Genomic DNA, 15,352 nt, shown 5'->3' with positions numbered 1-15,352 from the left:
CCGCAAATAAAATTTATTATTATTATTATTATTATTAGAGAAGGAGCTAGATTGATCTCTTTGATGTAAAATGCCTGGCACCAAGTGTCCTATGTTTATGAGGGACGAGGTGACAGAGAGGAACCAGAGAAGTAGCTAAATCTCTTTGATCTTTGATGTACTTGAAAAATAAAATGTCGTAAACCAAATGGCCAATGTTTTTAATATATCTTGTACCATGTGACAAAATGCCTTTGATGTGATGCATTCTGTAGAAACCTTTATTTTCCTGTACCTCTGACCATGACTAATGTCTGTGGAATGTGCTAAGGTGACAAAAGGTGGGAAAAATGTAGGTGTTTTTCAAGCAGAGCCCGTCGTCAGCAGCCGTTATGGCCGCTGGCCAGCAGGAGGCGACAAAATGCTTCAGACCCTGAATACTGAGTTATGGTGGGGGGGGGGGGGGGGGGGGGGGGGGGGTGGAGGATTTTATTTTTTTAAATGGGCACATAAAAGTAAAAGTGTTTTGAGGAGTGCATAATTGAATGTAAAAGTGAATGAGCAGGCGAAATGGAAAAAATGACGGAGTTTCATGAGTGCTGGCGGACCAAGGAATCAAAGGCAGAATCACAGACAGACAGACAGACACAGACAAATAGGGATCAGCGAAGAGCTGGAGAAGATTTTTCAACAGAAGTCCCTCAGCATAAATACTTCAGAATTTGACGAGAACTTGATGTGCTTCAGATTGCCAGGTTGCAAGTTTGAAAATAATGGCCTAGTGTACATCTCTAAACCTATGAATGTCAAAGCCTTTGTTACACAATTTACAGGTTTGTGAAATATTATTGTACTCAACTGAAACAGTTTAGGGAAAACTCCATTACAACTTACGAGTCAGTCTGACAGATCTAGACATTTAAATGCTATTATATTACACACTTAGTTCACTTCTTCAAGGTGTTACACAGCAGGGCAATAAATGTTCCAGTGAAGCTGGTGAACTACAAGGTAACATGGTAAACATCACCTAATAAGCCAGATGCTGAATCTTAAGGATTTTTGATAACCAAAGAGCAAATTAGAGTTTAACTGAAATTCCTGGTTGGATAAACAGTTTTCTGTTGCTATAGTTGGGATCAAATTTTTCATTCTAAATTCCTATGTCTATATTTATAACAGGTTTTACCGTTAACACAGCTCTATAGCTCAGTGATAGGTACAGCAGGCAGTGAAGAAAGCGAATGGCATGTTGGCCTGAATAACAATAGGAGCAAAGAGGTCCTTCTGCAGTTGTACAGGGCCCTAGTGAGACCACACCTGGAGTGTTATGTGCAGTTTTGATCCCCTAATTTGAGGAAGGACATTCTTGCTATTGTAGGAGTGCAACGTAGGTTTACAAGGTTAATTCCCGGGATGGCGGGACTGTCATATGCTGAGACAATGGAGCGGCTGTGCTTGTATACTCTGGAATTTAGAAGGATGAGAGAGGATCTTATTGAAACATATAAGATTATTAAGGGTTTGGACACGCTAGAGGCAGGAAACATGTTACTGATGTTGGGGGAGTCCAGAACCAGGGGCCACAGTTTAAGAATAAAGTGTAAGACATTTAGAACGGAGATGAGAAAACACTTTTTCACATAGAGTTGTGAGTCTGTGGAATTCTCTGCCTCAGTGGGCGGTGGAGGCCGGTTCTCTGGATACTTTCAAGAGAGAGCTTGATAGGGCTCTCAAAGATAGCGGAGTCAGAGGATATGGGGAGAAGGCAGGAACGGGGTACTGATTGTGTATGATCAGCCATGATCACATTGAATGGCGGTGCTGGCTCGAATGGCCTGCTCCTGCACCTATTGTCTATTGATCCAATTGCAAAAAGGTCAATTTGATAAATTCATTTAGAGTCTCAATATACAGGATTTTTAATGCCCATAAATAAACAAAATGACACTTGATTTGCAATCTCACAATAGGTTTTCTGATCAAATTACAACATGTACTTTTTGCTTATTCTGCTTACAAATAAAGGATCTAATCTAATCTAATCTTTTTAACTTGACAGCTTCAGTAAATCCCAGCTAGCCTGCACCTTCATATTATTTTGTTCAATTTACTGGTAATTGCATTTATCCTTTGGTTGTTTCTTATGGGGTGAGTCAGATATAAGTGACAGCAAATACTGTAGGTTAAAAGAACAAAAAAATGAGTAAATAATAGGTATGTTACAAAACATACCTTCAGCGGCGCTGCAATTCTGCCACTGGCCGTGTGCGCGATTTTGGGGCATTTGAGGGGGGGGGGGGGCGGGGTTAAAACGTGGTTTTTTCCCGACCTGGTCCTGAATTATATTTGTTGGAGTGCAAGATGTTGCTAAAGAATCGTTCCTACGGCCGTTCTGTGTGGTTTTTTTTTAAATTCACCCGACAAGTTAATCGCTGGAGTGATTTTAAAATCAGCTTCTGAAGCCATCAACGGGGCCGGATTTTATGGAGGACCAGGTAAAAGAAAGTAGTTTATTTTTATGTATAAAAGTGTTTCTTAAGATGTATTTAATTCACATTTTAAGTTGCGAAACCGTGATTTCCCCCCCCCCAAAGAACCGGCAGTGTATTTGCTGCAGATACGGGGGTATAAATTCACTGCATCCTGAACGTTCCGAATGGTCCCGTTCCAGAAATTCCCACTCGCAAGCTGATTTAAATGGCCATTAGGTTTGTAGGTTAATTGGCTTGGTATGAATGTAAAATCGTCCCCAGTATGTGTAGGATAGTGTTAATGTGCATGGATCGCTGGTCAGCGTGGACTCGGTGGGCTGAAGGGCCGGTTTCCGCGCTGTATCTCTAAATTAAAGGTGAAAGAAGGGAGCTCATGCTTCAAAAATCAAATTGCATCAGCCTACATACACACCACTGAAATGGGTGGGTGGAATGTGAAAAGTCAGTACCTGCAAGAGCAGGTTTCAACCTGCAACAATAATGAAAACTTAAAATTAACCTTACACAATCTAATGCTGATTATTTTACCAACATCTTGATCCTGGCTGTAACACTCTATTTCTCTCAAAGAAATTCCTTCCTTCCTGTTGGTTGTAAAATGAAACTTTTCCCTCCTTGTTCAGGGAGGCAAATCTCCTGGAGACCCTGGCAAGCATTCATAGGACTAGTCAGCCAAGAATGCAACAGCAAAGGCAAAAACTAGAGTTGATGAAGAAACAAAGAACTGCAGATGCTAGTTTATACCAAAGATAGATACAAAGTACTGCAAAATCCTGCAAAAAGGATGTGATGTTTCAGGTCGAGAACAAAACGTCATCTGTCCTTTTTTTCTCCAGAGATGCTGCCTGACCCGCTGAGTTACTCCACCACTTTGCATCAGTCACTGGAGTTGATGGTGCTTGATTGGCCCAGTTCATGACCTGAAATTGGGGGTTTCAGTCTGAAGAAGGGTTTCGGCCCGAAACGTAGCCTATTTCCTTCGCTCCATAGATGCTGCTGCACCCGCTGAGTTTCTCCAGAATTTTTGTCTACCTTCATGCAATAGTTTCATTAGTGACGACTTTTGTTACATTTACAAAATCTGAAACAGAGCTGGATAAATTGAGGAGCGGTCAAAGACAATTCCTTTATTGGCAAAATCTCACAAGGTCTGGTACTGATCATAATTAATAATCCTGAGCTTTAAAATAGTTTTGGAAAAGCATGGAACTAGGCCACAAATCGAAGTCCTAAATTGGGGTAAAGCACATTTTGAAAGTAATAAACAAAAACTTGCAGCGGTTGATTGGAAGACTGTTCGGAGGTTATGGGATGTTTGGCAAGTTTCTTTGAGGCTTTTGAAATTAAGACAGGGACAGTATAACCTATTAGAGTGAAGAGAGCAAGAAACAAGAGCAGGGAACTCTGGTGACGAGAGGTTTTGTGGCAAACGTCAGGAAATAGGGGGCATATGGAATCAAGTAAATCCCTCAAGTTACATGGCTGGAAATTCTGGAGGGGGGTGGCTATCGCCCCCCCCCCCCCCCATGTTTTGAGAGGTGGGGACAATGACCCACATGTTTTGTTACAGCCAGTCCCAGGTCGGCTCGCTTGCCCCAGGACTATATAACCCTGGATGCCTGGATGTCAGTCAGTCACTCTGGAAGAAAGCGAGGGAGAGACATGGATCATGTGCAGGCAGAAAGGATTAATTTGGCATCATGTTCGGCATCATGGGCCAAAGGCCTGTTCTTGTGCTGCAATATTCTATAAATTAGCCTTTTTGTCTAATTCACATGGTGCTTCTACCACCTCCATACACAGAGTTTGACCCCGCTCCACTATTCAATATGATCGTGGATGTTTATCAAATTCAGTATCTGGTTTCAGCTTTCTTTTGAAACCATTGATCCTTCAAGCCCCAAGACATTCAACTTTTTTCCTTCTTCACGGACACACCATTCATTTGCCCCAACAAAATATTGCAATGATTTTAAAATTTGCCCCCTCCATAATCTCTGTAATCCACTCCTTCCCGTGATCCTTTCATTTCTCTTCATTTTTCCCATCTAGCCTCTTCGTCATTGTCAAATTACAATTGAGGTATTAGCAAACAAAATGGAGATTTGACCAAGTGGATTTTCAAAAGTCATTTGGCATAAGGAAACCTGTTCACACAATTATTGCAATGTATTTTCAAGTGTGAAAACTAACCAGAGAGATGGCATGATTTAAAAACACTGCAATGCAAGCAGAGTCCCTTAGCTAGCAGCATTAAAACCATCATCAGCAAAATGCAGTCTCTTCTCTACCTGCTCCAAAGACAATGCAATGCTAAGCAAACACCACTTTAGAGAACGCATTATGATATATCATATATACAAATACCACCTCAGGAATCCGAGCATACAAACATATGGTGTGAAGTACTAAAATTATGGAATTATGCTGAACATATAAAATAGTTTAATCCCATATTGTACAACTCTCAAAGATGCAAGAGAAGAATTTGAAAAGAGTGCAGAATAAGATTTACTGGGATAATTCCAAGGATAATGTCATGGGGAAAATCTAAAGCAGTAGATTGTTCTTGAAGCCTAGATAAATAATGATAACACTATAGAAATCATAGGCTGTAGTTTGAAGAGAATAAAGAGAAACCTCTTCCAAAGCGCTATAAACAGAAGATTTAGATGCAAGTTGACTGGTGGAAGAGAGGTAACAGGAGTAAATGTTTTGATTTGGCAAAGAGCAGTTAGAACTTGGAACAAATTGCTCAATAAATGAATATAAGCAAACTGAATAGCAATCTTTAGGAGAATTAGATACACAGCTGAGAGAAAAAGAAATGTGGAGAGAGATTTGTGATGAGGGATGAAATGAAGTTGTTCATCAACAGATTAATCAAAGACTCAATGGACCAAATGTCTTTGCTCTTTAAAATTTGAAAAGAATCAATAGAACATTGTGAGGCACAATTTTACAAACATCAAATCCCAAACAAAATCATTTGCCAATATCCATAAAAATCAATCAGAATGTATTCACAGATCATGAAATATTACTTACTGCAGGCACTGCAGGTGAAACAGGTATCATGGTATAGGTGGCCCATGGCCTGACATGCCTGGTGTGCTCCATACACTGCTTTGCTGCACTTCACGCAAGTCCCTGGAAAACAGTTGAGAAGAAGTACTTACTTTAAATGACCACGGCAGAATCTTTAACCATATGGATTATCCAATACTCAAAGCTATTCATTGTCTCCAGAATTACAGAGAAAAAAATAAAGATTCTTTTCCTGGAGGACTGAATCCTTACGTAAATAATTTTCATTAGCACAAATCTATATCATTACCAATCCATGTGCTCAGTTATTTCATTGATTCTTAACTGTCACCTAAATAGTCCAGCAAGCACTCAGTTCACGATGAATTATGGTGGGCTTACCAGAGATTCACAAACTTGGGTATGCAAAATAATTATACAGTACCCTATTGTTGGTGCTGCTGCCTCACGGCTCGTTACCAAGTTTCAACCCTCTAGTGCTGCCTTTGAGGAGTGATTACATTTGCCCTGATCGCATGGACTTCTGCTATCCTGTTCACTTCCTCATGCAAAAGAAGTGTTGGTTGGCAGGTTAATTGGCCATGGGAAATTGCATTAAACATGTTGATGGTATTACCTAACTTTATGTATTACTACTGGGCAGTGCATATTAAGAACATAATGTACTGGCTGGATAGTTCCACTCAGCAGTTGGAGTGGATAAGAATGGAGAAAGAGGAGTGCTATCCGCACGATATAGGAACGATATATATGCTCTCACCGATAAAATTGAATAGTATAATAAGAAGAACCCAATTATTCACAATATAATAAGAATTTGGAAACAAATAAAAGTATCCTTGAAATTAAATAATTTATCAGTACTAACCCCACTATTGAACAACCCCGCATTCAAACCTTCTCTCATCGACAACACACATCAACAATGGGATAGACTGGGGATTAGGAAAGTAGGGGATATGTATGAATTGGGTAAACTGTTATCATTTCAACAATTAAAATTAAAATTTAAATTGAAGGATAATCAATATTTTAAATATATACAGGTATGTGACTTTATGAAGAAATATACACATAGATTTCAAACTATATTTTTAGACCCTTTAGAAGAAGCAATGAATATTAAGGCTGATTCACAAAAATTAATATCATACTTTTATAATAATATATTATATAGAGAATCACCCTCAACAGAAGCACTAAGGGAAGATTGGGAGCATGAGCTAATGATAAAGATCTCGAATGATAGATGGGAAAAGTATTTGATGAATACACATAACTGTTCTATTAATACGACATAATTTAATTCAATTCAAATTATTACATAGACTATATTATTCAAAAACGAGGTTGAATAAATTTTATCCAAACGTCTCTCCAAGATGCGATAAATGTTTGTTTCAAAACGCTAATATAACACATTCATTTGTAGGATGTACAAAGTTGAATAAATTTTGGAGTGATATATTTGATATATTTACAAAGCTCTTCAAGTCAAGAATAGAACCCAAAATGGAATGGATTATATTTGGAATAATAGGAGAAGATACCAATTTAAATAAAGACCAAAATGTTTTTTTTAATTATGGGTTAATAATTGGAAAGAAATTGATACTTAAATTTTGGAAAAATACAGCCATACCAACTGTTAAAATGTGGATTAGGAATATGATGGACATAGCACGCCTTGAAGAAATGAGACTTCGACTAATAGATAAATATGACCAATTCTTAAGGAGTTGGTCTCCTTTCATCGACTTTTTGGAATCATGTGATGCAGCGGTACCATAAGGATTGCTGATTTCAGTTCATGACGTGGATAGATCTACATCTTCGAATATAGATTTGAAAATTTCTCTTTTAAGGGGCCTTCTCTTCTATTTCTACTTTCCACCTTTTCTTTTTTATTTTATTTATTTATTTGTTTTTTTATATACACACTTCACATTTTTCTACTTTCTACCATCTATTTTTCCACTCTTTCCCCTTTCTATTGTTTTCTTTTTCTTGTCTTGCTTACTTCCTTCTCATAACATAAAACTAGAGGTTGTACATAGAATGGATTACGGTATGACATAGTTGGCACCTAAAATTAGGTGCCACTGTATTGTTTTGTATTGTATTAACTTCTAATAAAATAAACAAATTAAAAAAAAACAAAAAAAAAACATGTTGATGGTTGTAGAATCTGAGATGAATTGATTTGAATATGGGAAGACATAGGATGAGTGTAAACATGTGCTTGGTGATCAACACAAACTAGTTGTGGCGAAGGGCCTCTATCCAGACTATATGACACTGATTATGACAATTTTAAAAATATTTTCATGCAGAACTAATATGAAACTACTATTGATTCAACTTTCACCTTCCAAGATGTTTGTGCAACTAAGAAATTGGCAAAAGTCCACCAATGGAAATTAAGAAAACAATAAAGATTGAAGGTATTTTAACCAAAAAGAAAATATCAGGATATCTGGATATCATTCACGATGATAATACACAACAAAATATGATTTTTCACAAAAATTGCAAAATATTTGAAATGTAATCTGAGAATCGCAATGAGAAGCTGGTCCTCCAATTTGTGTTTAGCCTCACTCTGACAATGGAGGAGACCTAGGACAGAAAAGTCAATGTGGGAATGGGAAGGAGAATTAAAGTGTTTAGCAACTGGGAGAACAGGTAGGTCCAGGTGGGCTGAGGGACGGTGTTCAGCGAAATGATCGCCCCGTCTACGTTTGGTCTCGCCGATTTTTAAGAGTCCACATCTTGAACAATGGATACAGTAGATGAGGTTGGAGGAGGTGTAAGTGAACCTCTGCCAAACCTGAAAGGACTGTCGGGGTCCCTGGACAAACGCAAATTGGAGGAACGGCGTCTCATATTTCGCTTGGGCAGCTTACAGCCCAGTGGTATGAATATTGATTCCTCCATAACTTCAAGTAACTCCTGCATTCCCTCTCTCCATCGCTCCCCCACCCAAGTCACACCAGTTTTCACCCAACAACTAACTAGCTAACAATGGCCTGTTTCCTTTATCGTCGTTACTTTTTTGCATATCTTTCATTCATTCTCCTATATCTCTCTACATGCGCACACAAAGACAAACAATAATAGTGCAAATAGGATCAGACAGCATCTCTGGAGAGAAGGCATAGGTAACGTTTCAGATCAAAACCTTTCTTGAGAACCCTTCTTCAGTATTGTGTGGAGTTTTCATGTTATCCCCATGACCACATGTACTTCCTCCCACATTCCAAACCAGACAGGCTTAATTAACCAAGCAAATTACCCCATAGCGCAGTTAATTGGAATGCAAGAGAATATAGTTATCATAGACATAGACATAGAAGGGTTAGTGTAAGATGGGTGTTTGATGGTTGCCAGAGACTCATTGGACTTCAGGCCTGTTTCTATACTGTATTCCTCGATGACTATGATATTTAAATATCCTCCAGATCCAGACTAAAGCATCCGCAATTCTAATGGATAGGATAGGTTTGGAGGACCAAGCGCAGGCAAGTGGGACTAGTGTAGCTGGGTCCAGTCTTCCATTTTCATTAACAGCTAACATTGTGTTTAGGTTTTTTAAAGAAAAAACACGATTTTCATTGAGAATTCCATTTAGAAGAATACATCGCGATTTTCATTGTGGGGGTGGGGGTGGGATGGGGATTATGAGGAGTGGGGGAGCAGGGGGATAGAGGGAGAGGAGGGGGTAGGGAGAGGAGAGGGGTTATGGAAGGAGGGAGTTACTGAGGGTATCCGCGCGTGCAGATTTTAAAATACTGAAAGACTCCACGCGCGTTCACAGTGGGTCCAGTATCCACGTGTGGGATTTCAAATGGCCGCAGCGCTGAGGCTGGGGCGGGGTCTGCGGCGGGCCCGCGGGGAGGGAGAGGTGCGGGACCCGGGGCAAAGACTAGGCCGCAGCCTCGGCCTCTCCCTTCCCCGGCTCCAGGCCGCTCGGCCTGTCCCCCCGACAGGCCCCTGCCTCAAGTACAGGATTTGAAATGACCGCAGTGCTGAGGCTTGGGGTGGCGGTGCTTCTACTCCGGGACCCCGGGGAGGGAGAGGAGCAGGACCCGGGGTAAGGACTAGGCCACAGCCTCAGCCTCCCCCCACCCATTTTAAACTTTAAAAACGTTGCAGTTCCGCTCCCACTTGTCGGCCGCGCTTGCGCAGATGGGGGAAGGTTGCCGAGACACGGGTCACAACGAGGATCTCTGACATCACAACGGGAACCCGCCAGCCACGCCTGTGCATTTGGGGCCTATGGGTGAGTGGTGGAATATTACGTTGGGGAATGGGCCCAACGGGTCTGCACTTGGTCCAATGGACATCAAATATTGGTTTTGTCATTACTATTCACAACACATAAATGAATAAAGAGGGCTGATGTTAGGATTTTTTATAAAAAAGCAATATTATTTTATTAGCTTTATTCAACGTGTCCACCTGCACTGTTTTGCAGCAGATTTTTCAATTATATGTTGCCAGGATTTGAGGGCCTGTGCTGTAGGGCAGTGGTTCTCAACCTTTTTTCAGTGATGTACCCCCTGTGAAATATATTTTCAGCCAAGTACCCCCTAACCAGCGCAAAAATATAGGCCTACATATATGTAGGCCTATATTTTAAAATCTCACGTACCCCCTGGAGTGCCTTCACATACCCCCAGGGGTACGCGTACCCCCATTTGAGAACCACAGCTGTAGGGAGTGTTTGGGCAGGCAAGGACTTTATTCCTTGGAGCCCAGAAGATGGAGGGGTCATCCTATAGAGGGGTATAATATCATGAGGGGAATAGATAAGGTGAATGCAGAGTCTTTTACCCAGAGTAAGGGAATCAAGACCCAGAGGATGGAGGTTTAAGGTGAGAGGGGCAAGGTTTAATTATGGAATGAGATGCCAGAGGAGGTAGTTAAGCCAGGTACTATAACCTTTTACAAACATTTAGACGGGTACATGGATGATACAACGGTGATTGGCCTCATCAGCAACAACGATGAGTCGGCCTACAGGGAGGAGGTCCAGCACTTAGCAGCATGGTGCGCTGACAACAACCTGGCCCTTAACTCCAAGAAGACCAAGGAGCTCATTGTAGACTTCAGGAAGTCCAGGGGCGGCACGCACACCCCCATCCACATTAACGGGACGGAGGTGGAACGTGTTTCTAGCTTCAGGTTCCTGGGAGTCAACATCTCTGATGACCTCTCTTGGACCCACAATACCTCAACTCTGATCAAGAAGGCTCACCAGCGTCTCTTCTTCCTGAGGAGACTGAAGAAGGTCCATCTGTCTCCTCAGATCCTGGTGAACTTCTACCGCTGCACCATCGAGAGCATCCTTACCAACTGCATCACAGTATGGTATGGCGACTGCTCTGTCTCCAACCGGAAGGCATTGCAGAGGTTGGTGAAAATTGCCCAACGCATCACCGGTTCCTCGCTCCCCTCCATTGAGTCTGTCCAAAGCAAGTGTTGTCTGCGGAGGGCGCTCAGCATCGCCAAGGACTGCTCTCACCCCAACCATGGACTGTTTACCCTCCTACCATCCGGGAGGCGCTACAGGTCTCTCCGTTGCCGAACCAGCAGGTTCAGGAACAGCTTCTTCCCGGCGGCTGTCACTCTACTCAACAACGTACCTCGGTGACTGCCAATCACCCCCCCCCCCCCGAACACTTATTATTACTTATTCAAATAATTTGCTATGTCGCTCTTCCAGGGAGATGCTAAATGCATTTCGTTGTCTCTGTATTGTACACTGACAATGACAATTAAAATTGAATCTGAATCTGAATCTGAATGGATAAGAATGGTTTAGTGTTTAAGAAGGAACTGCAGATGCTGGAAAATCGAAGGTAGACAAAAGTGCTGGAGAAACTCATCGGGTGCAGCAGCATCTATGGAGCGAAGGAAATAGGCAACGTTTCGGCCCGAAACGTTGCCTATTTCCTTCGCTCCATAGATGCTGCTGCACCCGCTGAGTTTCTCCAGCACTTTTGTCCACCTAAGAAAGGTTTAGAGTGATACAAGCCAAATGCGGGTAGGTGGGACTGCGTAGATTGGGCATCTTGGTCGGTGTGGGCAAGTTGGGCCTAACGGCTTGTTTCTATGCTGTATGGTTTCATGACTCTATTAAAATGCACATGTGCAATAGCAGATAGCCTGAAGAAGAGAGAAGGTTGAAAGCATTAAAAAAAAAAAGTTGGACACCACGAATCAGTGAATGTACTAGAGGGAGAATTTGTCATTTTATTAATCTGCTGAATGTGCATGTCATTGCCATGGCTGGTATTTCAGCAGAATTACATGGGCCAGACCAGGTGTGGTTCTTGCAATATAGTTTACATTAACAAAGGAAAGAACTCTTTACCAAAGGTAATCGTCTTTGCACTAAACTCTCTGTAAATGGCTTTATCACTAGAGTTTAAGGACAGCAAACCTAATTGACACGAATGAAATAAAACTAAAATTTAACATGTGCCCTTCAAAAGAGAGTGGTCACCAGTTTGCGATGGCAGTAGGTGAATTATAGTGGGCCTAGGTCCTTAGCGAGGCAGAAGTTGATATGCGTCATAACCACTTAAAGCACTTCATCACAACCGACGTGACTGCAATCAGTCAGTAGTCATAGAGGCATGTCACCCTGCTCTTCCTGGGAACCAGTACTATGGATTCCTTTTAAAGCAGGTGGGGACCTCAGACATTAGTAGAGAGTTTGAAGACATTTGAAGACAAGGTCCAACCAGTTGGTGTGCACAGGTTTTAAGAACATGTCCAGTTACACTAACGTGGCTGATTGCTTTCCAAAGGGTTTGCCATCACGAAGAATCTTCTAATATTGAACTCAATGACTAAAATCAGGGTGCAGTTAAGGCCCAAGAAGGCACATCAATGTTCTTCCTTTCAACTCGAGCATAGAAAGTATTGAGCTCATTTGACAGATCGCTGTCACTTCAGCTACTACTTGGTTTCACCTTAATGGAAGTAATGACGTGCAAGCCATGCCACAGCTGCCAAACGTCCATCCGATTCTCAGCTTAGACTAAAGGATTAAACTCCTAGCTTGATTTAGGCCCGAACATTCAAAAACATTAACCCACAGTACAACAAATGTTTGGCAAAACCAAGCTCTTCAAACTCATATCACTAGCGCTTCACGGAAACATGTATTAATCCATACTCTGCTGAGGTAAATCTTTACACTAACATGCCCCAATTCAAATATATCTGGATACCGCCCTTCCTTTGACAATCTGCTGGTTAATGTACTTGTTCGTTGTTGCTCCATTTGAAAGCCAACATAAACAAATTTAAAACACGCCATCAACATGCCAGAATTAAAACCCCAAATGTATGAAACAGTTCACCAGCAGGAGGAAGTGAAACCCACTGCTGAATCAACCCGGAGAAGAAGAATGTTCTGAGTGTTAGTGCATTACCTAATAAGTACATAGAAAGGCTTTGTTCTTAATCCCAGAAAGCTTGCAGTGTTTAATCATCTGTGCAAACATCACCTCACCACCAGAGGAGGGGCACTGCACCATGACAAATATTTACTGTTAAGTAAATTTAAACCAATAGAATTATTTAACCAAGGTAAATTATTCAGTTGTGAGCCATCCAACTGAACACAATTTCTTACTCAATACAAACTAAAATTCATTCAATTCAAAACAGCCAATAAGGCCTACACACCAGAGAATTCTTATATCACCAGTTTTTTATATAAATATTTCTTCATGCTAATCCATGGTTTATATCATCCAATCTTCCTTAAAAGGAAAAACTTTCAAGTACTATCCTGCAGTCATATACTCAGATTATTCACAAGATTAATACCAGGTCATTCTTTATTGAGGGTCTCAGAGGGTGTCGACTTAGGTTTAAGACAAGAGGGGAAGATTTAAGACGAATCCAAGGGGCAACTTTTTCCACAGAGGGTGGTGGGTATATGGAACGAGCTGTCAGAGGATGCAGTTTAGGCAAGTACTACAACTACATTTTTAAAGACATTTGGACACGTACATGGATAAGAAAGATTTAGAGGGATATGGGCCAAACAGAGGCAGGTGGGACGTGTAAATGAGGCATCTTGATCATCATGGGCAAGTTTTGCCGTGCTCTATGATTCAACCATTTTTTTTAAATTCAATCTCAGACTACCAACACCACTGTACTTTATAACTATTAAACTTATTACCTCAGTGAAGGTAATATATTTGAATAGTATCTTACACACATGAGGGCAGTTGAAAGCACCTAACAGTTCCATATTTACCGCAAGCATCGAGGCAGCTAACGTGCGCAGTGCAGGAAGGATGATTTACTGAAGATGTTCTTGTTTATAGAAACCTGCCTGAAAATTAGAGAAGTACCCAATTACAGGGCTGACAGGGATTGATCTCATTCTGCTGTTGGTCGCAAGTGGTGATGTCATTGCACAAAATATCAAAAATATCATGCAGTACTTCACAAAAATATCAAATTACATGATTTTTGTGGTCAAACGTCTGGAGTTGAACTTGAACCCATAATCTTCTGCCGAGTTGAACATAATCAGCTGGTGAGCAAAGTTTTGAAATGACCAGGCAAGAGCAGATCAGAGGCTGGGCAAGCAGCTCACCTTTTGACACCCCAAGACGTTCTGCTACCGTTAAGGCACGTGGAGTTCACAAATAACTCTCCACTTGCCTGGACAAGTGCAGGTTCAACTACACGCAAAAAGCTTGACACTACTCAGGAAAGAACAGGCTTGATTGGAGCCCCATCAACCAACCAAAACATTAATCTCCTCCATGATCAACACACTGGATGTAGTGAATACTATCGACAAAACACATGGAATAGAGAAAAGTACAGCACAGAATTCTGTGCTGAAAATAATGCTAAATTATGCATGATGCCTAATCTCCTCTGCCTGCACGTGATTCGTACCCATCCATTCCCCGTATATTCATGTTCTTATCCAAAAGCTATGTAAATGCCGAGACACACCACTCTTCGTTTAAAACTTGCCTTGCACATCTCCTTTAAACTTTTTCTCTCACACCCTCTACACTTTGACATTTCCACCAAGGAAAATAGTTCCGAAATTCTACTAGATTTACTAGAATGGAGCAACAGGGCTTGTATTCAGTAGAATTTAGAAGGATGAGGGGATCTTATAGAAACATATAAAATTATTGAGGGATTGGACATGCTAGATGCAGGAAACATGTTCCTGATGTTGGGGGAGTCCAGAACCAGGGGCCACAGTTTAAGAATAAGGGTTAGGCCATTTAGCACTGAGATGAGGAAAAACTTTTTCACACAGAGACAGCCCTGTCCCACGGTACGAGTTCATTCCAAGAGCTCTCCCGAGTTTAAAAAAAAAATCGAACTCGTGGTAAACATAGAAACATAGAAACATAGAAAGTAGGTGCGAGAGTAGACCACCAGGTCCGTCGAGCCCGCACCGCCATTCGCTCATGGCTGAACACTAAACAGACACACTTACCCACAAACAGTAGACACAAGACACAGAACACAAGACACTACCCGCCCCTTTATACCGCTATCACCTCTCTCCACCCCAAGAACCGCGTGATCTCCTGGGGGAGGCAAAAAAACGGATAAAAACCCAGGTCCAATTCGGGAAAAAAATCCGGGAAATTCCTCTCCGACCCCAATCCAGGCGATCGACACTTGTCCAGGAGATCACTCAGGTCTTACTATACTAACCATACCTAGGTCCATATCCCTGCCCTCTCCCCGTAGCCCCTTATCCCCTTGGCAGCTAAAAAACCATCCATTTTAGACTTAAATATATTTAACGTAAGCAC

The 15,352-nt window shown here is 41.4% G+C and overlaps 1 protein-coding gene across 4 annotated transcripts in view; it reads right to left on the bottom strand.

Moving 5' to 3' along the window:
* Positions 1 to 15,352, bottom strand: part of limd1 (LIM domain containing 1) — an 86,804-nt gene that overhangs the window by 20,589 nt on the left and 50,863 nt on the right. For 3 of the 4 annotated variants that reach the window (XM_033048587.1, XM_033048573.1, XM_033048580.1), the window contains exon 3: positions 5,523 to 5,624. The exons of the other annotated variant lie outside the window; for it this stretch is intronic. In XM_033048587.1, coding sequence (XP_032904478.1) covers positions 5,523 to 5,624 — 102 coding nt within the window. The remainder of the gene's footprint in view (positions 1 to 5,522; positions 5,625 to 15,352) is intronic. 4 annotated transcript variants of the gene reach the window in all.

Source organism: Amblyraja radiata, chromosome 2, assembly GCF_010909765.2.
Source record: "Amblyraja radiata isolate CabotCenter1 chromosome 2, sAmbRad1.1.pri, whole genome shotgun sequence".
NCBI classification, from domain to species: domain Eukaryota; kingdom Metazoa; phylum Chordata; class Chondrichthyes; order Rajiformes; family Rajidae; genus Amblyraja; species Amblyraja radiata.
The sequence above is the reverse complement of the archived record's forward strand: the minus strand, read 5'-3'. Positions and strand labels throughout refer to the sequence as shown.